Source organism: Aspergillus eucalypticola, assembly GCF_003184535.1.
Source record: "Aspergillus eucalypticola CBS 122712 chromosome Unknown BO83scaffold_32, whole genome shotgun sequence".
NCBI lineage: Eukaryota > Fungi > Ascomycota > Eurotiomycetes > Eurotiales > Aspergillaceae > Aspergillus > Aspergillus eucalypticola.
The window spans coordinates 1-20808 of record NW_020290306.1 but is presented as its reverse complement, the minus strand read 5'-3'; the positions used below and the strand labels follow the sequence as shown (position 1 = coordinate 20808).

Here is a 20808-nt window from a genome sequence, read left to right as displayed (position 1 = left end):
TTTGTCATTCACTCTGTGATCTTATTAATCCGTGGGCCTACTTCTCACGAAAATCCGCCAAGTTGTTTTCCCGACTTTTTAACTTTGCTTCCTTCAGGACAATGCCCCGTAAGTAGCCGCAAACTGATGCATCTAGTCTGTTTTCGAGATCGACCGTCAAACTAACCATACTACAGCGCCGGTGCCTGACATTTCCGATGACGAGTCGTCGAGTGGCGAGTCGATTCCCTATAACGATGCTCGGTCTACAAAGAATGCTTCTAAGGATGACGATGAGGACGAGGACGAGGATGAGGAAGAAGAGGATGTGTAAGCTTGCGCGCGTGCGACCTTGTCGCAAGCAGGGATTGACATGAACAGATACGCTGTTGAAAAGATTATGGATCATGAATGGGCCAAGAAGGTGCGCGACTTTCTCCATATACACCTGTTCAATTGACACCGAGAGGACATGCTTTGGCTAATGAATTGGTAGGGTGACCTCCTTCTACAAGTCAAGTGGCAGGGCTACGATGACCCCGCTGACATGACATGGGAGCCAGAAGAAAATCTATTGTATGCTACTGGACGTCGCTCACTACAGCTTCAGCGATACTGATGGATCGTTTACAGAGAAGGCGCGAAGGATATAGTCGAGGAGTACTTTCGAGTCCTGGGGGGCCGTCCTGAAAAGCCACAACCGCAGACAAAGAAGCGCAAGTCGATGGGAAGACCTCCGAAGTCCGCCCCTGAGAAAACCCCCGAGCCCAAGAGACGCCGCAAGTCACGGGCTGAAACAACAACAGAGTCACCAGAAAAAGAGCAGGCCGATGAAGGTGAAAGCGACGACACATCCACGTGGGTTCCTTCGTCGCGCAATTGGGAGAAAGAGGTCGACACAGTGGAAACAATTATACGGCAACCGGGAACGTCAAATTTGCTTGCGTTTATTAGCTGGAAGAATGGTAGAAAATCAAAGGTCAACATAGAGATGTGCTACGACAAGTGCCCGAAGAAGGTGAGTTATCTGGGATCTGCGGTTCTTTGTCGGCGCTAACTTGCAGCAAGATGCTTCAATTCTATGAATCACATCTGTAAGTCATCCGCATTCATTGCCTCGTAATATGAGCATATGCTAATCACTCTCATCAGGGTCTTTAAGGAGGGCTGAATAATCCATTCATTAAGGTTCGGGTTCTTTATCTATCATCGTCCAATTTACGACAGGCGCAATTGCAAAGTAGTCCTAAAGGAGCAAGCATATAGGGTGTTTTTGAAGTTTCAACTACTGGTTCAAGATAACCTAAGTGTAAGACAATGGCCTGGGCTAGTCTCGACATGGACCCCACAAGAGTTCTCCAGCTTGAAGAGAACCAACACCGGCATACAACAGAACTGGGCCAGCTGCACCAGGTCTTCGCGAACTCATTTGCACTATTGCTCTTTGGGTATCAGGTGATTTCCGAATTTTTGTCTTTGTGTCTCTTTTGAGCGTTTCAGGATCCATGTACATTATTATTTATTAGTTCGCAGTCCCGGAATATTGAAATTGCGGCAGTCCTAATCATAGGGTATCCAGAAGACCGGCCTCTCTGACCATGCTGAGGTACTCCCAGCGATTGTTGAAGGCCTCCGTCCCATGCTTCTCCATGACTCGTTGGATGCCTCGAGTCTCATTTCCTTCTATGCATTTGTCATCTTCAGGTGTCCAAACACCGGGCATATCATCCGGTATAGGTTTCCCTTCTACTAGGATAGCCAGGACCCTGTCAGCTAATTCTGGATCCATGCTGGTGCACCGCAGTGCTTGGTGTATTTGTTCCTCATGTTGAGCCTTTCCAGTATGAAGTCGTTCATCGATCCATGCATCGATATCCTGCTCCATATCTTCGTCTTCAGGATCATCATCCGAAGGCAACATTGGGAGCTCTAGAAACAAAGGGTCTGGCTGTGAAGGCTGGTGTGGCTCCTTAGCTGGGGCCTTTGATTCCTGAGTGGCCCCACGTTCTCTCGCCTCCGTTGCCCCAGGAGTTGGTCTCTGGCCGTTGGATGCTGTCGCTGAATGTGATACTGCAGCCACTTTTGTCTGAGGTGCGGAGATGAAAGGGTCTGGAAGGTTGATAATGATTTCGGTAGCTCGTTTCTTCAGATTGGGCTTGTTAGGGTTGTCTACATTGTCTTCATCAGATTTATCCTCAGAAGCCCGTTTCCTTTTCTTGTCATTTGTTTGGATGGCAGTAGTCTCAGCCCCTTGTGCAGACCCTCCTCGAGGCTCAGACTGGACCGCGCGAGTGGCTGAGTTGGAGGGCTCGTCAGGTGCAGGTTGATCTGTTGAATCTGGCATGCCACCAGGGCGTGGATGCCCCTTGAGCCTTTTGAGGTACCGATCCCGATATGATTGATACGTGTGCCTTGGATGCTAGTAAATGACACTTAGTACGCTTGTATCTTCACAGCTTAGAGGTGGTTCTTGATACCTTCTCGGCTAGCTCTTGATAGATCTTATTGCCTCTAATCCTAGCGTGAGGGTCTCTCTCGTGGGGTTGCATCCAATCCCAGAGCAACTGGTCATCTTCAAGAGTATAGGGGATCTTATGGCCTCTGGTGGGTATGTTGGTAGCCCCTACAGGGCGTGCTTCAGAAGGCCCAGCTCTATAATTCTCTAGATTCTGTAGCTTTCCCCGGCGGTGTGAGTCTTCGACATATTTGAAAGAGTACCTATAACTCGTAAGTGTCCACTGGATGATAGAAGCCTGAAATAGTATGCGCTAATTTCCAGTGATGCGATTACGCAAGTGAGTCAAGGATAGAAATGGGAGGAAACCTCACGTGTCAGCGGGTAAGTTCTTTCTCTTATGATCAACCAATCTGATTTCTGCATCCTTCTCTAGCAACCGTATAGTACCGCCGTTTTTCCATAGATAAATCAGTCACGCGTTCATACTAGCGATGCATCGTTGTAGTACCTCAATCAACTCCTTAAACCATCTCCTTTGAGGGATGTTGTGAGACAACCAAAACTGCTTCCCTTGAAAAAGAGGCGTTTCTGCCTCTCTTGATACACCACTATCTCCTGTAGTGCTCGTTTCAGTCATTATAATCGTCAGTTCAAAAGCGCGAACGGTTTTAGTTGTAGACCCGCAGGTATACAGAAACACGTTATCACGTGTTCACGTGTCCGCGCGTCAAGAAAGTTAAACCACAGATAAAGTGTGCATGTGAAGGTATCGATTATTCAGAAAGAGGACTAGCGTCATCGATATAAATGAAACTTATGCAAAAGGTCAGGTCACAATCAATATGGAGGACGAGACCACAGGTAAGGTTAATTTGAATGGATCCAAACCATGATGTCCAGTACTAACGCTCATTTCTTCCCCTTTAGGCAATTACGTCACGTGTTTGTTACTCGAAAATAGATACCCGGTGGACACTTGGGCGGCAGCTTTAGCAACATGGCGATAGTGGTTGCAAGCAGGCACGTCAAAGCCTGTCAACTGATAATGCCAGCTCTGGTCTAAGCGACAGGGTGGCATTATCCTTTTTTCATAGCTCTGACTTGCATTACTGTTCCCACTACGATTTTGCCCCATACTAACAAGGCGAGGGAGACAACAGACTGATCCGAAAGAAATTCCCGAAAGATACGATCAAGAACCTATTAACGATGGGAGCCATAAGAACTATTGCACTTGTGATCCTTGGGATCTCTGGGTTTGTTTTCGTGGCGCTATTCGGGAGACTCCCTGCGTTTCGGTAGGCTGCAGCATTTCGTTGTAAGGGCCGTGACTGATAGATGCTTCCTGTAGCAAAACTCCCATTGGTTGGCTGTATAGAGCTCTTTGGATACACATCCCTAATGGGCTTCTTTACCTTGACAGTTGGCTACTGAACGGCTGGCTGTCTCACTGCTGGACTTGTTCTGGTAGTTACATTCTGCACGAAAATCACCCGTTGATCCTTGTTAGTCCATGTGTCTGATATCCAACGGCCTCCTCTAACTCTGTACATTAGATATTCTTCTCTTCCCTTATGATTGCAGGGCAATGTATGTTTATACCAACTGCTTGGCCTAGGATTTCCACAGTCCACCATATATGGATCCCGATCCTTGCCACCATGCCCTACGTTTTGCTGTATGCCAGCGTTACCACCAAGTCATTCATCACCCCAAAGAATTACACAGTTGAAATGGAACGCTATCCATATGATAAGGTCATATTTCACCCAGGACAGCGTTGTCGCACATGTCATATTGTCAAGCCGGCACGAAGTAAACACTGCAGCATCTGCAAAGCATGCGTTGCACGGCATGACCATCACTGTGTTTGGCTCATGAACTGTGTCGGACTTCACAACTACCACTATTTTCTCTCCATGATATTGTCACTATGTCTCATGCTCATCTACGGCTCATGTCTGGGATACACTCTCCTATATCAAACATACGACAGACTGATACCACCGGGCTCACCTTTGCGGACGACTCGGCAAACCTGGACTGCATTTTGCAATATATGGGCTGTAGTTATTGCTGCTGATATTCGCATCGGTGCTATTACCTTGCTGATGACCATGACGGCCCCATTGGCGGCAGCCTTTCTCGTGTACCACACCTACTTGATCTGGGCTGGTATGACAACCAATGAAAGCTCAAAGTGGTCAGACTGGAAAGAAGAGGTTGCGGATGGCATGGCTTACAAATCTAGCAAGGCCGAAATATATGGCAGCTCACCCTTGTTGGCCGAGTACCAGAGTGCTCAGTCCTTCTGGCCAGTGAGTAGTGATCAGGTACTCATACTGACCGATGGTGAGCCGCCTAAGGAAGGGTGCTTGCTATCGCGGGATTCCAATGAGATCAAGCAGCCGAGTAACAGGGATGCACCAATAGACCGGAGGTGGGTTCAGGTGCAAAGTATGAAGGAGATTGACAACATCTATGATCTGGGATTTTGGAACAATCTGCGTCATGTCTTGGGTTTAGCCGTCCGACCGAAGGTGGTCTAAGTAGATAGTTTGCTAACTTAACTGAATGTATATAAATTATGACTCGCTCAATAAGAAAGCTTCACATTCACTGGCCCTCGTGCATGTACCTTGTAAGATTACCCGAAAAGGCAGTTGCCGGGACGGAGCCGGAAAAATTCCCCTCGACGGTTCAATGATTCTTTCTCCACCGAGCGTCCCTCATTGTCGTTATTCCCACACCCCTCCCGACTATAAATTGCGCGGGCAACGCTGGATAGCTGCTTGTGTTACGAATCTTCACAAGCATCGTCAAAAATGGCCGACCGCGCGGCAGCGGAGATCAAGCCGAAATGCACCCCCGCGGAGCTCATGTTGAAGGTCATTTTGACGGGGACCTTGAGCCACTACGAAACTCGCGGGATGATTGACGACAAACGCTTAGAACACATGCTCTCTGCCGGGAAGCAGATTCTATACAAGACACACCAGGAGAGCGATGTCAGGTACGACGATGTTTTTCTCTTGTCTTGGATCGGAGTCACTGTCCAGTGGCCCACTGTCTCTCCGCCACCTACTTCCACTTCTGCATACTGACCATTTTCTCGTGTAACAGACATAACCTTGGCCTATCACCGGATATCTGGCAAGGCTTCACAGATGTACTGACGAAGGCGATCCCGGTCCTCGAATCCCAATCGTTTGCATGGAAGAGCCCCCCGACGGCAAATTACGATCATTCCTCTTCCAACCTAATAGCCTACAATTACTTTTCGCTAGTCAAGGACATTGAGCGCCTAAATGATCTCTGTACGATTGCCCGTAACCTCCTCGCCACCACGAAGAAGGCGCAGAACATGGCGGCGGAGAAAGGTTTCGATCAGAGAATCTTAGCCCTGGTAGATACTTGCGTTAGAGTAACCGCGCGAGGGTTTGACGGGGAGACGAATGCAAGGAACGAAGAGCGCTGGCAAAAGGTTGTCAACCTTTACAAGCGTCTCCTCATCACCTGCTTGCAGTTCTTGCATAATTTTATCATGCACAACGAACAACGCAAGATGGTGCTATGGTTAGATTTGTTTGGGTACCACTCAACGGGCGACTCGAACATTATCCAGCCCAGGGAGCCCCTTGACCCCGCTTGCAGTCAGCAGGAAGGAATGGCGCCTATCGTAAAGACCGGAGAGAGGATAGTAAATCCCCCGATAAGGGCTCTTTACGACCAAACCGCAGAGGATCTGCTCTTGGAAACCATCTCAAACTTCCCGAGAGAGCCTGCCACCATCAAGGAAGAGGCAGCCATGTTGCTTCTTGCTAACATCAAGGATCACATGGAAAAGCTGCTCGGACGCGATTTGACTGCCATACAGGAAATGGGGAAGGATCCAGAACAGGTGAAGGAGATTCGCGCCGCTCTTACCGCCATACTCGGAGCAAAGGTTGATGGATGGTCTGATCTCCAGGACAGGGCTAAGGACCTACCTCCTGCTCTGCCAGAAGATGAGCCGCCTCGCAAGAAAGCGATTGTCACGATTGATCGCAGCGCAACGGCTGGATTCCCACGTGTCTGCTGGACCGATCTACCCGATCTTGGAGATTACGGTGCGCTTTCGGGTGGCGATGCGACTGTGATGGAGGAAGATATGAGCATGCCGCGTTCGGCACAGTCAGCGGCAGAAACTCTCCAGGAGGCTAAAGACGAATTGATGGCCCGGTTGCAGGAGAGCTCGCAGATTGGCGACGGTGATCAGGACTACGACACTGGTGATGCAGGCACGGTCGGTGACGATGACTCGCGAAGCCTGGAGGCTGTTGCAGACGGAAGTATGGAGGAAGAAGAGGAAGAGGATGATGAAGATGACGACGACTATCGCGGCCGGCCAGGCGACCAACAGCGGGGTCTCCTGACTGATATTCCACTCGTGCTGGGCCCTGCAGAAATTGAGGCACTGCCAATGATCATTCAGGCTGGTATCGTGGATAGTTTCGGCTTGAAGGGTGGGGAGAGAAGTGGTTCGAGGAATATGCAGGCCCTCAGATGTCACATTCTGCTCACTCAGGAGACGGGTCGGAACCTGCTTCGCGAGCTACTGATCTTCATCGCTGCCTGGGACCTCCCTGACGACGAACTCTACTTCAAGATGATGGTTCAGATTATGGACGCGGTCTTGAGAAATGGTTTGATGTCTCATGCATACTCCGATTTCGGCCAACCCAAGGACATCATTTCCCCCGCGCAGGCAGTGGTTGTCAAGATTCTCACGCATATCTTCCGAGCCAAGTACTCCCCTGCATCGGTTACAGGATCAACCCAGCCCAACGGAACAGCGACTAAGAACCCGGCCCCGCTTTCTAGAGTTGACATCCTTACTGTCCGGTACATCTTCACGATTTTCCGCGGCAACATCATTCCGGAAACTTGCGCTTTGATCTACCTGCAGGGTCAGATCCGAGCTGGGCGGGCTTTGCCTGAGGACTTCCCGCTGAATCTATGGGACATGGAACGGGTCTATGAGGGTGTCTACCAGTTCCTGGAGTTCTTTGCTGTGCTCACGGAGAACAACGACTGGAAGAACCTGTTGGTCAAATGGGAGATTGTCTACGACCTAGTCACGTTAATCAAAGAGCTAGAAGCCAGCATTCCCAAGGGCCAGCTGAGCGCGCTCAACCTGGGACACAACAACCCCTCCAAGGAGCCCCAGCACACGGCTCCCGCACCGGTTGCAGTTGAGCGCCCATACGACCCCGGTGACCCGGACCCGATTGATGCCCCCGGCTCTCGGGCCGAATCACCACCAATCACCGAAGATCCGTCCGAGTTTGAATGGCGCAACCTCAAGAAACTCGTCGTGCTTGTTCTGTCGTCTCTTGTTTGGAAGTGTCCCGAGGTGCAGGACCAGATTCGTCGCTACGGTGGTGTCGAGACCATCCTGTCCTGCACCAACTTCGATGCGCACAACCCCTACATCAAGGAACACGCCGTCATGTGCCTGAAGTTCCTGCTGGAGGGCAACCGCGAGAACCAAAAGATGGTCGAGGAGCTAGAAGCGCGGGAAGTGGTGAAGGATGACGCAGGGATGCTGGAACGTAGTGGACTGGAGGCAGTCATCGACAAGGCAGGCAAGCTGGCCATCCGCGCAAAGGATGGAGCAGACAAGCGGTAGCATCATCACCATTCATTCATAACGTGAAACATGTACAAAGATATACACTACATACAGTAAATAGATATTACCATGCCATACCCAAAACTATATGCACGCATTTCGCTTCCTCACCCACCCAACCCCAACTCCATACAAACTACTCTCACATACCTCATTATACCTCCCCAATTCAAACTCGCCCCCAACTCAACAGACCATTCGAATAAAAGAATGAGAAAACACATCAAGCATACATCCCATCCCACTCTTCCTCCTCATCCTCCTCCGCCAACTTCCTCCTCGCCTCGACCTTCTCCCTCTCCTGCTTGGCGAAATCCGTCCGATCAAGCGGACAAGTCCCCCTAAGCCTCAACCACGGCCTCACGCACTCCAAATCAAACAAATGCGTCGGATGACACGGCAGCCGCACCACAAGCGGGTACTGATCCTCCAGGAACGGATTATTGCATATCGGGCAGACCTGGGAAGAGTTCAACGCCGTGCGGGGGACGCGGTCAAGCACTATTACACCCAACCACCAGTTAGCCAAAAACAACCACAACCAAACCCTTTACATATATGAAAAAAGAAAAAGAAAAAAAAAAATGTCAAGGTGGGTATCACGCACTATCGCAAAACTCCTCACTCGCGCCCTCCACCTCCCTAGGAGGCATTTCCGCCGTGCTAAGCAGACTCTGAATCATCGTTGTGAGGAGGTCGTTCTCATCGCCGCCTTCCACTTCTCCGATCGCGCTGGGGATAGCTGTTTCGCCGCCGCCGCCGCCGTCGCGGCGCATCACGTCCAATGCCTCGGCTAGGGAATAGAATGCTGCGCTGACGTCTCGGGGAACGGGGACGGCATGGGGACGATGGCGCGCTTCGTCCGGGGTGATTTCTGAGAGGGCGGAGAAGAAGGTTGAGAGGTCGGGACGACGGTGGCGGTGGGGGGTTGTGTTGCTGGTGGTGGTGGTGTTGTTGTTGTTGTTGGGGGTTGTGGTGGAGGGGTCGGTGGTGTTGTGTTCCACTGTTTTGGTTTTATTTAGTTGTTAGTATTGGTTTTTTGGGGGTGTGATGGTAGAGATTCAACTGGGAGGTGTGGATTAGTACCTTCGTAGGTGGACATGGTGGTGGTGTTGGTATTGGTGCTGGCGCGGGGTGGGTGAGGGGTAGTAATCAGTTATGTGTGGGTTGGATCACAGTGGGAGATGGTGGTAAGTTGTTGATGGAGTAACTGAAGGAAAAGGATTGGTGTTGTTTGTGAGAATGTGGAAAAGGTTACCAGGTGTAGGATGATGGAAGAGAGAGGTGTTCAAGTATCAAGGGCGATGCGGAGGCAGCAGCCCGATAACGCGTTTTTTGCAGTTTCGGCTGCGGAGAAATCCTCGGGGACGGGGCTTATCACGCTACTGCTGATGGTGCGCTGACCGCTATGAATTTGACTGCTAATGAATTAAGTCACAGTCTATATGATAAGAAAATAATAAATAATCTATTCCAGGTCTATATTAAACATTGATGGGATTGGACTCATCCACGACCAAAGACATCCACGAATTTGTTGTACACGTTCTATAATACATTGATGGATATCTTATAATGTACAGCGTAGCAACCCACGCTAACCTGGACTATACAAGTGATATATAGCAAAAAGAAAAGTTCAGAATTATACACAGTGATCCAGCATCACCCACGTATCCGACGCAGATCGGTCTAGATGCGGTATGAGGAATTCGACGCCTCACCAGCTTGGCGGGGTCCTCGAGCGACCTTCGAGCAAGCAGTCGACAAGTGTCAACTAATGCGAGGTAAATGCAGGAGACAGCCCAATATGGGACCTGGCGAGAGATAGGGCAACATCGTGAATGCCATTCAAGCCCAGCTTCACTTCAACCCTGACGAACCTGACATAAGCAACCCGGCCCGTGTGTCAGTTCCAGTATTTTTTATTTAAGAGGGAAGAGATCCTCCCCCTCCCTCCTCCAGCTTTGACCCCAGAATCTCGGTGCGGGACCCCCCAATCCGCCCAAGGTTCTCCGTCAAAGGACAACCACAAACATTTCCCCGTTCATGCATTGCACCGCGGCTGCCCTCCCAAGTCCATAGAAAACGGTCCTAGCACCGTTCTGCGCGCAACCATGACAAAGCGCAAGGTGTACCTGGACATGGAGGACTTTCACAAGGGTAAGTTCTTCGCGGTGCTACCTCAGGGGCTAACGGAAGTTTCTAATCCATAACGCGCTCCTAGCGTTGAGATTGTTGGATGCCAAACTCGGCACAGATCCCATGATCATGGCCTTCGCTCCTATCCGGATGATCGTGGCAGGGGGCTTTTTCTCTGTGATGTACCTGAAGAACAGAAAGACAACTACGGACATGGACTTCCTGCTTGACCCGGAGTGGGCCAACGACGAGGATATCAAGGTTCCGTTGCAAAAGTCCATCCGGGAAGTCGCCAACGAGGCTCACTACATGGAGGACTGGGCCAACGAAGATGTGGGAGTGTTCGTTACAGAGAAGACGCGGAAGATCCTGATGGAGGACGCCATCAAGCAAAACATTGTCCTCTGGGCCAGTGGCACCCTGCTCGTATTTGCAGCACCTGTGGAATGGGCGCTGGAGCGGAAGTTGCGCCGCATCTACTGCGCGGAGAGGGGGCGCAAAGCGGAGCTTGATCTGGCCGATGCCGTTGCAATGCTCAAGTTCATGAAAGAGAGGAAGGGGGGCAAGCTGGATAAGGAGTACTGTCGAACGCTGAACAAGAATGGCTTTGATGTCATGCCAGACGTCGAGACCATGAACTGTGTGGCTGCTGCTTACAAGGCAACCTATGGCGAGGATGTGTTTCTGTGAAGCCATCTCAGTCCCTTGCAGGAGGGACGTGGTTAATTGCTCCAAGTGCGGGATGATTCAGGTCCAAGTAGTTTGAGGGGCTGTCGCCGACAGTCGGGTTGCGCAATGGGCTCGCTATGAACTCGCGACTGTACTTGGCAAGGAGTTACGTGCACACCGCCAGATGGTGAAGCGGATGGTCCCCTTACTTTTGAGACAAAAAAACGTGGTAGCGTAGGGCTTGCGGTTCAGATCGTATAAAGCCAGCCAACATTCGTAATGATGTTGCGGCGCGCAAAGATTTTATTCAATCCGCCGTCCTCTAAGACGAGTTTTCCTTCCAATATGTAACGTCCGGGTAATCCGTCCAAATCGCTGGCCGAGAGCGCAGGAACAGAGCCCGTCCATGCAGGACCTATCAGCGGTGTATACGGGGGCCACGGGTCGTCTTCCGTCTTTCGGATGATGTGCTTGCGGTTCCGACGCATTCCTAGACTTAGACGCCAATTAAACGCAACGACAAGTTCCTCAACGAGACATGCGATGATAGCGTAGCGCACGGGATCTTCGTCCCTGGGGTCGCTGATCGACTGTAATGACCACCCCTTCTGATACCAAAAGTATTCAGTTTCGGTGCCTAATACCTCGTACACGCCAGATGCCATAGCTTCGTACATTCTATACAAACATCTCAAGGGGGTATCGCGAACGCGCCAAATCGGTATGCTCTCCAGATCGATCATATTGTCGTGGCGAAGAAGAAGCAATTCTTCATTTCCGATCATTTCCGCCGCCGGCATAACGTCGGACACGGGAAATTTCCACGAAGGGAACGGAATAAAAAGGCGTACTAGAGCCCAGACCGGGTGCCTCTCAAATGCCCGTAGTCTCGTCAGGCTGCCGCGTAGGTTTAACGGCGAGCGCCATGTGCGAAGCCGATGAATCCATTGTCGAATCCTTAGCGAAAGGGGCTTCTTGCGGCGGGGCGGCGGCATCTTCGTCTGTCTATCACGAGAAGCCGAATGAATGTTAGAGATAATTGGTGTTGGTGGGATAGACCCAGAATGGTTGAGGTTAACGAAGATACTCCATGCTTGTGAGGGTAGTGTTCTGAAGACGAGGAGACGAAGAGTGAATTATAGAAAGTAAGGATATGTTTACTGCATCGGTTGGCGCCGACCGGCGAACAGGCGGTCAAGCATGGCACTACCAGTGCACGGACCATCCTGGTGCCAGATGAGATCATCACATGCACCCTCCACTTCACCTGCAGCTGCTATAAAGCCCGTCCTATTGTTTCTTTGCTTCCCAATGCCAGATCCGCGCAAAGCGCCTAATGATTGCATGATGATATAGCCGACATACAATGTAACTTTCACATACCCCAATAGTATAGTGGGCCAATCGAAACCGGACGGTTGAGAGAGGATGCCACGAATGTGTCACCAGACAGGGCCAAGATAGTATTCCCTGCGCTGTTTGATGCGTGCTTGAACCTCATGATCTAGTAGTATATATTTCATCCAAAAGGACCATTTCGGGTATATAACAGCGAGAGACGGGAATTTGGGCAAGAATGTAGAAGGCCGTCAGTTTCAAGGGCGAGCTCCAGGCCGTCTCTGTCACTCTGGACTCAAAATAATAGCCCATGAACCTGAGGAAAGCCTCGAGTCTACCAGAGCGTCAGATCCACTTCGACCTTGACAATCGCCCCAGAAAATCCCCACAAATTCCAGACAGCATACCTGAATGGTTAGCAGTTGAACAAATTCAGTGTAGGGGCTGCCTCCATTGGCTCGCCCTAAACTTCGACACGTCTTCTCACTGTGGAAGCGAAACGTGTCCTAGTGTTCTGATGTTGCTCAATATGTCCGAGACCTGACAAGATAAAATGGAGTTGACTTGACACCGTACTATGCATAGATACCACCATTGCAGAGCACTTCAGATCGATACGAATGCTGTATCCACGATGCTTTGAAGTGGCGGCATCCCGCAGGTGTGTATTGTGGGGGAGTACCTAAATAGAATGACACGACGCAGCTAGATTAGGGCGTCAACAGCTCTTTCGATAAATTTGAGAGCTACTGTTGACAGCTTGATGTGGAGAGCTTCTGATTAGTATTGTTATCCCCAACTAGTAACCATGAAGCACACTGAGTGATTTATCGATGAGTTAAAAAGCAAAACATCATGCATTCATTAAGCTCTAACATCTCTGGTTATTCATGAATAAGTGATCTCAAGATCACGCATGGTGTATTCATAAAAAACAGGGTGTAGTAAGTAGTAACTAATAGTAGTAGTGAAGATGCCCACTCGGTTCCTGAGTGGATCCATGGACCAATTAGGCAGATGTCGGGCACGTGTCAACTGTCCTCCACAGCCACACCAAAATAAACTCATACCAGGCTAACAATCATTAAAAGGAGCATCAGCAGCAGCATCACTATCACGTTAGAGTAACGGGTGGCCTGGGGGAGGCTGGAGAACAAGTTAAACTTCACACTGGCCCACAGGTGAGACGCCAACCGCGAGCCACGCACAGTTACCGGGGCAGATTCATCAGCAGCGGCGTCATCCTCCCCCGAACCGCTTCTTTCTTTAGCAACACCCGCAGTGGAGTCGCGATCGTCCACCACAGCGAGGCTTTGCTCTTTGCATGGCAACTCTCGTCCGTTTGCCTTTTGACTTTTCTCCTGTTTGTTGTCATCTCTCACTTCCCTTACTTTCTGTTTCTATTCCTTCCTCCAACCATTTGGTACATGAAAGTATCTTAACAACATCTATCGCGCTGCAATTATTCCGCAGCGGATCGACATCTCAATTCCTTATCGACGACTTGGATTCTCGATCTCATTCCACCCCACACCCACACCCGCCGCGATTGGGATAACCTCCATCCCAGCGCATCGCCAACATGCGGTCCAGAGCATCAGTCAAGCCCTCGCAATACCCCCCGATTCCATTCCATGCCATTCGCTTGTTCGGCCTGATTTCCACCTTCATTGTGGGCATTATCTTGGCCGTATTCATCAACCAACTGCATAGCAACAACTACAAGCTCCCGTGGGCTTTCTTAATCGTAAGGCAACCACATCCACATTACCCACCATCTGTGTTATACACTCCACTTACACCCATCTCAACTCATCAGCTCCTCATAGCCACCGTCTTCTCCCTCCTAAACTATATCCTCACCACCCTAACCCACTGCTGCTATGGCCTCTCTCCGCGCCTCAACCTCGTCACCAACAGCATCGTCCTCGTCCTCTGGCTTATCGCCCTCGGCCTCCTAAGCTGGAGCATGTCCCACACCATCCTAACGACCTGCAACACAACCTACTGGGGCACTTCGACCGGCATCAGCGTCTGCAGGATCTACAAGGCCCTCTTCACCTTCACCATCGTCGCTGCGACATCCCACATCGCCGCCGCTGCTCTGGACGTCATCGTCTACCGCCGCCAAACCCGCCTGGGCCAATACGACCCCATGGCTAGTAGCACCGCTCTCAACGACTACAAGATGCACAACCGCGACAGCAGCATCATGTCCGGCGGCGTTGGTCCCTACCCGCCTGATGAGGCCGACCACCCCTATTACGCCAACCACCCCCAACAAGAACCCCTGTACCAGCACGCCCCGGAGCCATTGTACCATCCCAGCCAGCGTATGCCGCCCCCTCCTGCGTATGGGGCTGGCTCGTTGGAGCAGCACCATGCCGACGAGGCGGAGGAGTACTCCGATGCGGCTCCGGTGCAGGGACGTCGGAAGCCAAGAGTGAGGTTTAGTGCTTACGGGGGTACTGCGGGTTATAGTCAGCCAACGGAGCAGACGAGTTATGATCCGGCTGCGTATCGGTAAATGATCGTGTAGGAGTTGGGTGTACGCGTTCCATGAATGCAGGACGGTCACGCGACTCCCTTGGGACAATCATCTGCGGGTTGTCTCTGCGTGAGAGCCAAGTCAGCTTATCTTGGCTTTCCCTTGCCCTTCAAACTGAACTGATGTGTTACGATCTTGCATTGTAAAATGGGTATAGTTCCTTGACTTTTGAATAGGTTCATATGCTGGCGGGCGTAATGCAGGAATTTTTTACTCTTCTTTTATTTGTCTTCAGCGATAATGCCATTTGATCTGGTTGTCATATGACTTGGATAGTTTAGTATTAGATACCTGAATACCTTATAACATGTACTTGGACAATAATCCAGCTTATGAAGGGATATTAAGATATTATTTGGGAGATGTCCACGGACACATGATTCATTCATTCATGGTCCGTTTCTAGGTTGGAGATAGATCTAAGCATGTAGTTTCGGCAATCCGACCGCCAACAAGGCGTAGCCAGAATGGTCACTTGGGACCAAGGATAGAGGAAAAGAGAACAGATATCATAGAATATGCATGTAACATCCAAAAAAAAGTCACATGTTCCTTTTACATGATAACCTCGTTGGCGACGTCCTAAGAGTATCGTTAGCCTCATGTTTCGAGATGATGTGGATGGATGGGGTTACATACGCGCTTCAACTCCTTAAACGGCAGGCACACACAGTTCTGTACCCGTACCTCGTCACCCACGGCACACTCCTTGCCCAGGATGGTGATGCTTTGAACCTTGATGCCGTGCTTGACAATGCTGGTCGAGTGGCTGCCTGTGGGGATCGGCGTACCCTCAACACGGGCCCAGGCGCCAACGCGGCTGCTCCAGCCGATGATCGAATGCATCACGCATGCGTCGTGCTTGATCTCGGCGTCTTCCAGCACGATTGAGTCCTTGATACGAGCGCCTGCGCCTACGACCACACGGGGACCAATGGAAACGTTGGGACCCAACTTCGCTGTCGGGTCCACTGTTGCGGAGGGGTGGATGTAGACTGGGGGCACGATGGCAGCGGAAGGAGGGGTCAGTTCGTCAGATCCGGCCTGGAAGGCCTTCTGGAGGTAAAGGGCGTTGGCGGGGACGGCGGAGCCGGCCGTCTTGATCTGGCGCCAGAAATCTTTCGTCTCGTGGACGAAGAAACGGTTGCTGTCGGCCAGATCGGAGAGGATATCCTGTTCCAGACGAAGGACTTCGCTCTTCTCTGCCTCATCCTCCGCTGCGATGAAAGAGGACTCCAAGTTCTCGGACGAAGGGTATGACAGCAGGCGAGGGCGGGTGGTACGGCGCTTGATAGCACTGCGGATGGAGGGGAAAATGCACTCGGTGGCGAAGAGGTAGACGCCGCAGTTGATGAGGTTGGAGATGTGCGACTCAGGCTTCTCAACGTAGTGCAGAACCCGTCTGGTATGGGAATCGGAAACAATGCAACCGAAGTTGGTGGCGGCATCGTTGTTGACTCTTGTTCCAAGGATGACGGCCTCCGCATCCTTCTCCTCGAACAGCTTGAGCATCTCGCCAAGGGGGAAGGAGCAGCAGACGTCAGCGTTGAGGACGAAAATGCGCTCGGGCTTGCCCTTCAAGATGGCATCGCGGAAATGGTAGAGACCGCCAGCGGTGCCCAGAGCCGTGTATTCACGCAAGTATTGCATCTTGAACTGAGGGAACTCCTTGGCGGAGTCCTTAATGAAGTCGCGGAAGACGGTTTCATCGTAGTAGCCGACGAGGATGACCTCACGAATATCGGGGATCTTGGCGAGAGCTTTCAGGCAATGGTGGATAATAGGATGACCGGCGACTTCGAAGAGGGGCTAACAAGGAATTCGAGTGTGAGTAGCGGCGACAAAGCTTGCGGGTGACGAAATCGAGGGCTTGGTGCGGAGGGGTTCATGAATTGCGGGATAGCTAAGGCAGAGAGGGGCAACCAACCTTGGGCATATCAAGGGACAGAGGCCTGAAGCGCGTTCCTCTAGACGGACCTCCGACCTAAGTAAGGAAAAATTCCGTCAGCAAGATTGATACGGGAGGCAGAAGTTACTAGCGTCACATACCAAGATCACAGCCTTGGTGGAGGCCACGTTGGTGTGCTCCCGCACTGGAACTTGAAGCATTGGAAAGGTGGGGGGTATATAAGTGGGGGGTTGGTGTTCAGGAATGAAAAGTGAGGCCAAATCTCGAGCACAGACAAATTGATAGATTAGAATCCGTAAAGATTTTGGGAAAAGGAACGAGGGGAAAAGACGCAAGACAAGGCCGAGGGGGAGCGAGCAGTAAGTTGTTGTCCAGGCCCACCGCCAGCTCTCCTTAAGTCTTAGCGCTCTCCGGAACAGGTCAGGAGAAAGAGAGAGCCTGAGAGAGTGACACGGTACTGAATTGATGGATTCAGGTGCCATTGGTTGGCTGGCGGCACCTGACTGGCTGACTCCTCTCCACCGCTTTCAGCCTGGGGTTTCCCACTTTTCTCGGGACCATCTCTCCATCTATCTACTTACTTTCTCACCTTTGGTACTACGGAGTACGGAGTACTATCTTATTACTTATAGTTTCCGGGTTGGGAGCGTAATTCATCGAAAAAGGATAGATCAACTCACTTTCAGCTCCCACATCCATCACATACTTTTCTCAAACAGTGGCTGCTTCTTGATACTAACCCAGTCTTCCAATCATGTCCGACAACAGAACAATCTTCCCGATTTGGCTTCGTTTCATGCTGCTGTCAGGGTTCCTGCAGATGTTAAATTGACCTCTCTGGCATAATATTTCTATGGATCTCATTCCATCCCTGCTGCTTTTACACATCCATTCACTTTAGTTATCAGTTGGTGAATTGACCATGGCCTGCAGTTCTAGTTTCTCGCATGAACTTAAAATCTCCTTTGCCCCCTACCATTCACTGGTGTAAAATGCTTCATGACACTCCCCTCCCAAGGCCAAATCTCTTCTTCCTCCTCAAATGAACTTTTCTGTTGGAAACCTCTGTACTTCTATCGCACATTCAGGCTTCTATTAGCATACCTTTCCCCATTAGTCTGAAATCCTTCTCGTCTCATTGTAACTCTCTGTTTCTCACTTCACTCGCGCTCTTTCGATCCCATCAAGTCCCTAGTCTCCTAGGCTCCTACTGACTTTTATGTCATTACTGACCCTGGAGATACGACGAACCCCTTTCAGCAACCAGACGGCTGAACGAGAAAGTATATCTCCCAGTGAGTCCTACTGACCGATTTAACTTTTAACCATCACTTACACCTTCTTAGCTGTCTCCCAGGCTAGCAAGATGGCTCCTCCCGAAGCCCCCGATGTGGACTCCATAGATCTCATTGCCAGCGACATGAAGGAGCTTGTCCGGAAAATCCAGGACCTACGCCACATCGGAATTGAGGACAAGATGATTGTGCTACCAAAAATCTGCGTCATTGGTGACCAGAGTGCCGGTAAAAGCTCTTTGATCGAGGGAATGAGCGAGATCAAGGTGCCACGAAGCGCGGGAACATGCACCAGATGTCCAATGGAGATCAATCTCTGTGAGGGCGAACCTGACCAGCCCTGGACTTGTAAGGTCTTCTTGTCGCGGAAGTACATGTATGATGCCTCTAAGAAGATCGGTAAGATTTCGAAGAAGTCTCAGTCCCTCGGGCCTTGGCAGGAGCAAGAACAACAAGAAGACGAGCTTTTCACAACACTGACAGACAAGCTCGACCTCGTCGAAGTGATTAGATGGGCGCAGCTCGCCATTTTAAACCCAGGCAGACCTTCCAGCGAATATTTGCCCGGGCAAAACAGTGAAACAGATCCTGATTATTGTCAAGTGAAATTCTCACCCAACGTCGTGCGCTTGGATATTGCTGCGCCGGGTTTTCCTAACTTATCATTCTATGACTTGCCCGGTGTTATCAGCCAGGCTGAGCAGGAAGAAGAACGCTATCTTGTTCATCTGGTTGAGAACCTTGTCAAGCATTACATTTTGCAGAAGCACTGTATTGTCTTGCTGACGTTGCCGATGACGAATGATGCCACAAATTCAAGCGCTGCAAGGATCGTACAAACCACCTCTGGAGCAAACGCAAGGGCAATGGGTGTTCTGACCAAGCCCGATCGCATTCAGACAGGAGAATCTTATGCTCAATGGATTGAAATACTTGAAGGAGACAAGTTCTCGCTTGGCCACGGTTACTTTGTTGTTCGTAACAACCCGACCCCGCGGTCGAGCACTCCGTCGCTCGGGAAGAGGAAGAAGCCTTCTTTGCGGGAGAGCCCTGGGCCACAGATCTGGCTCTTTATCGAGACAAGTTTGGGACCCGAAATTTACAGGCGACACTCTCCTCTCTGCTTCTTGAGCAGATTCAAGGATGTCTACCGGACTTTATTGAGAAGATTAATGCCAAAGCAGAGAGGATTGAGGCTGAGCTCCGGACTCTCCCAGACCCGCCCTCTGCGAATGTTCCATATATTATTTGTGGAAAGTTAAACCAGCTGAAGGAGCAAATTCGCGCTCATATTGATGGTGGGTCAGCAACTTACCCCATGCAGAAGATCTGGTCGCATATTGCCATGGATTTCAAACGAGCCCTGATTACGACTCGGCCCACTGTGAGAATGCTCTCTCCAAGTGATAAGTTCCCTGGCCCGACGGTCCGCGATGCAGAGGGGAGCGATTCGGACTGTGAGATGACAACGGTCCCGCAGCCAGTCAAACGCAAGTCACCAGGGGAGCCTGGGATTATCTCAAGTGTACCAGAAGCGAGACAACAGCCAAATCCAGCTACAACCGGGACCAGAAATGGATTGTACTCGACAAACCATTTCGACAAGTTCAACGCTCCGGCCCTGATGTTTACATGGGAGAAGATTCGCGAAATAAACGAGGATTCATATCGAGCTGGACTGCCGGATCAGACGGACCGAAAGCCATTGAGATCATGAACCAGATGAGCGTGAAGCACTGGTACGACCCCCTGTCAGTGTTCCTGGTTGCCACCTATCGCCTTGTCCGGGAGATGCTGCACAAGCAGCTAGATGAAGTCTTTCTGCAATATCACCAGACGGGTCTCTATCGAGAACTCAAGCGAATCATTGAGAGCTTCTTGTATAAGCTACGAGCTGCTCATTTCGAGCATGCGCAGGAAAACTTCAGCATTGAGTTATAACAAACCATTTACAATGGCACTTTCGGCATTGGACCAGTCAATCAAGTCTGCTTACAGCTTTCTTGCGGAGAGGCGGCGTGTTGCTCGTGCTGGTCCTACCTTGACGCTCAGGGAAAGTACCCTAGAGGAGACGCCCGACGTGAAGCTGAGCTTAGGAAGCTTACTGATGCCGAGCTGGGGCGCGACCAGTTCTCGCAGGAGCTGACCATGATGGCGGTAAGTCGATCTCGTGCCAAAATTTGAGTAAAACCTAACTGCCCTGGCTAGACAAGTCGCGGGTACTACGACTTGGCGAGTTCGCGGTTCATTGATTCAATTTGCCAGAGCGTGCACACTAAATTGTTCGCAAAATGCCGTGACGACCTCATCAAGGAGATCGAAAGAGAGCTTTGTATTTTCGATGAAAACGGTACGTTTCACCCATTCTATCAGGAATTAGATACTAAGACAATTCCTTGCCTTCCAGCATTGGAAAGATGTCTTGAGCTGATGGAGGAGGACCCGGACCGCCAGAGACGCCGTCAATTCCTTCTCAGAGAAAAGGAGCGAATTGATAAGGCCCAGGAGTGGCTAAAGCTAGCGAGGAAGGAGGATGACCAGGAAGACCCATTCGAAAATGTGAGGATCAAATCACAGCCTCCTGACGATTGGACTACTTAGTTGCGGCTTGGAGAGCGTTGTGTGAGCCTTTTCCTGTCCACAGTGCGTGGCTACAACAGAATCTACTCTGGCGATCAGATGTGTAGGCTGGTGACTGGATTTACGAGTGGCCATGTTGGAAAAGTATACAGTTCAAGCTGGAATGGTGATGGATGATGGATGGATTGACCGCAAGCATCGAGGCGGGGTAGGGAA

The 20808-nt window shown here is 50.7% G+C and overlaps 9 protein-coding genes across 9 annotated transcripts; 5 read left to right on the top strand and 4 right to left on the bottom strand.

Annotated features, from left to right (window-relative positions):
* Positions 1-101: 101 nt before the first annotated feature.
* BO83DRAFT_431171 (chromo domain-containing protein) lies at positions 102-1150 on the top strand (the record flags this gene model as incomplete). The annotated part of the gene is made up of 7 exons (XM_025535564.1): positions 102-108; positions 177-309; positions 361-403; positions 476-555; positions 613-997; positions 1048-1073; positions 1132-1150. 7 exons carry the CDS (start codon positions 102-104, stop codon positions 1148-1150), a joined length of 693 nt encoding a protein of 230 aa, XP_025383633.1.
* Positions 1151-1543: 393 nt separating this feature from the next.
* Positions 1544-2860, bottom strand: BO83DRAFT_411447 (putative transcription factor Rap1; the record flags this gene model as incomplete). Its single annotated transcript, XM_025534312.1, has 3 exons — positions 1544-2398; positions 2457-2717; positions 2804-2860. 3 exons carry the CDS (start codon positions 2858-2860, stop codon positions 1544-1546), a joined length of 1173 nt encoding a protein of 390 aa, XP_025383632.1.
* Positions 2861-3333: 473 nt separating this feature from the next.
* Positions 3334-8108, top strand: BO83DRAFT_411446 (uncharacterized protein; the record flags this gene model as incomplete). Its single annotated transcript, XM_025534311.1, has 7 exons — positions 3334-3735; positions 3789-3942; positions 3994-4027; positions 4067-4957; positions 5042-5071; positions 5252-5450; positions 5561-8108. The coding sequence occupies exons 1-7, from the start codon at positions 3647-3649 to the stop codon at positions 8106-8108; spliced, it is 3945 nt and encodes a 1314-aa protein (XP_025383631.1). The 5' UTR covers positions 3334-3646.
* BO83DRAFT_346567 (uncharacterized protein) lies at positions 8104-9404 on the bottom strand. The gene is made up of 3 exons (XM_025528784.1): positions 9198-9404; positions 8719-9114; positions 8104-8612 (listed from the first exon to the last, which is right to left on the bottom strand). The coding sequence occupies exons 1-3, from the start codon at positions 9211-9213 to the stop codon at positions 8335-8337; spliced, it is 690 nt and encodes a 229-aa protein (XP_025383630.1). The 5' UTR covers positions 9214-9404; the 3' UTR covers positions 8104-8334.
* Positions 9405-10150: 746 nt separating this feature from the next.
* On the top strand, positions 10151-11183 carry BO83DRAFT_382056 (uncharacterized protein). The gene has a single exon (XM_025532142.1). It carries the CDS (start codon positions 10383-10385, stop codon positions 10941-10943), a length of 561 nt encoding a protein of 186 aa, XP_025383629.1. The 5' UTR covers positions 10151-10382; the 3' UTR covers positions 10944-11183.
* BO83DRAFT_143425 (DNA-binding protein) lies at positions 11060-12109 on the bottom strand. Its single transcript, XM_025526182.1, has one exon. The coding sequence runs from the start codon at positions 11915-11917 to the stop codon at positions 11171-11173; it is 747 nt and encodes a 248-aa protein (XP_025383628.1). The 5' UTR covers positions 11918-12109; the 3' UTR covers positions 11060-11170.
* A 1281-nt stretch (positions 12110-13390) lies between these two features.
* Positions 13391-15133, top strand: BO83DRAFT_382054 (uncharacterized protein). The gene is made up of 2 exons (XM_025532141.1): positions 13391-14007; positions 14080-15133. The coding sequence occupies exons 1-2, from the start codon at positions 13843-13845 to the stop codon at positions 14785-14787; spliced, it is 873 nt and encodes a 290-aa protein (XP_025383627.1). The 5' UTR covers positions 13391-13842; the 3' UTR covers positions 14788-15133.
* Positions 15134-15145: 12 nt separating this feature from the next.
* Positions 15146-17115, bottom strand: BO83DRAFT_369482 (mannose-1-phosphate guanylyltransferase). Its single transcript, XM_025529865.1, has 4 exons — positions 16858-17115; positions 16736-16792; positions 15448-16617; positions 15146-15390 (listed from the first exon to the last, which is right to left on the bottom strand). Exons 1-4 carry the CDS (start codon positions 16915-16917, stop codon positions 15364-15366), a joined length of 1314 nt encoding a protein of 437 aa, XP_025383626.1. The 5' UTR covers positions 16918-17115; the 3' UTR covers positions 15146-15363.
* A 968-nt stretch (positions 17116-18083) lies between these two features.
* Positions 18084-20613, top strand: BO83DRAFT_402581 (dynamin family protein; the record flags this gene model as incomplete). Its single annotated transcript, XM_025533545.1, has 7 exons — positions 18084-18986; positions 19016-19506; positions 19552-19638; positions 19686-19946; positions 20079-20169; positions 20221-20362; positions 20420-20613. 7 exons carry the CDS (start codon positions 18084-18086, stop codon positions 20611-20613), a joined length of 2169 nt encoding a protein of 722 aa, XP_025383625.1.
* Positions 20614-20808: the final 195 nt, after the last annotated feature.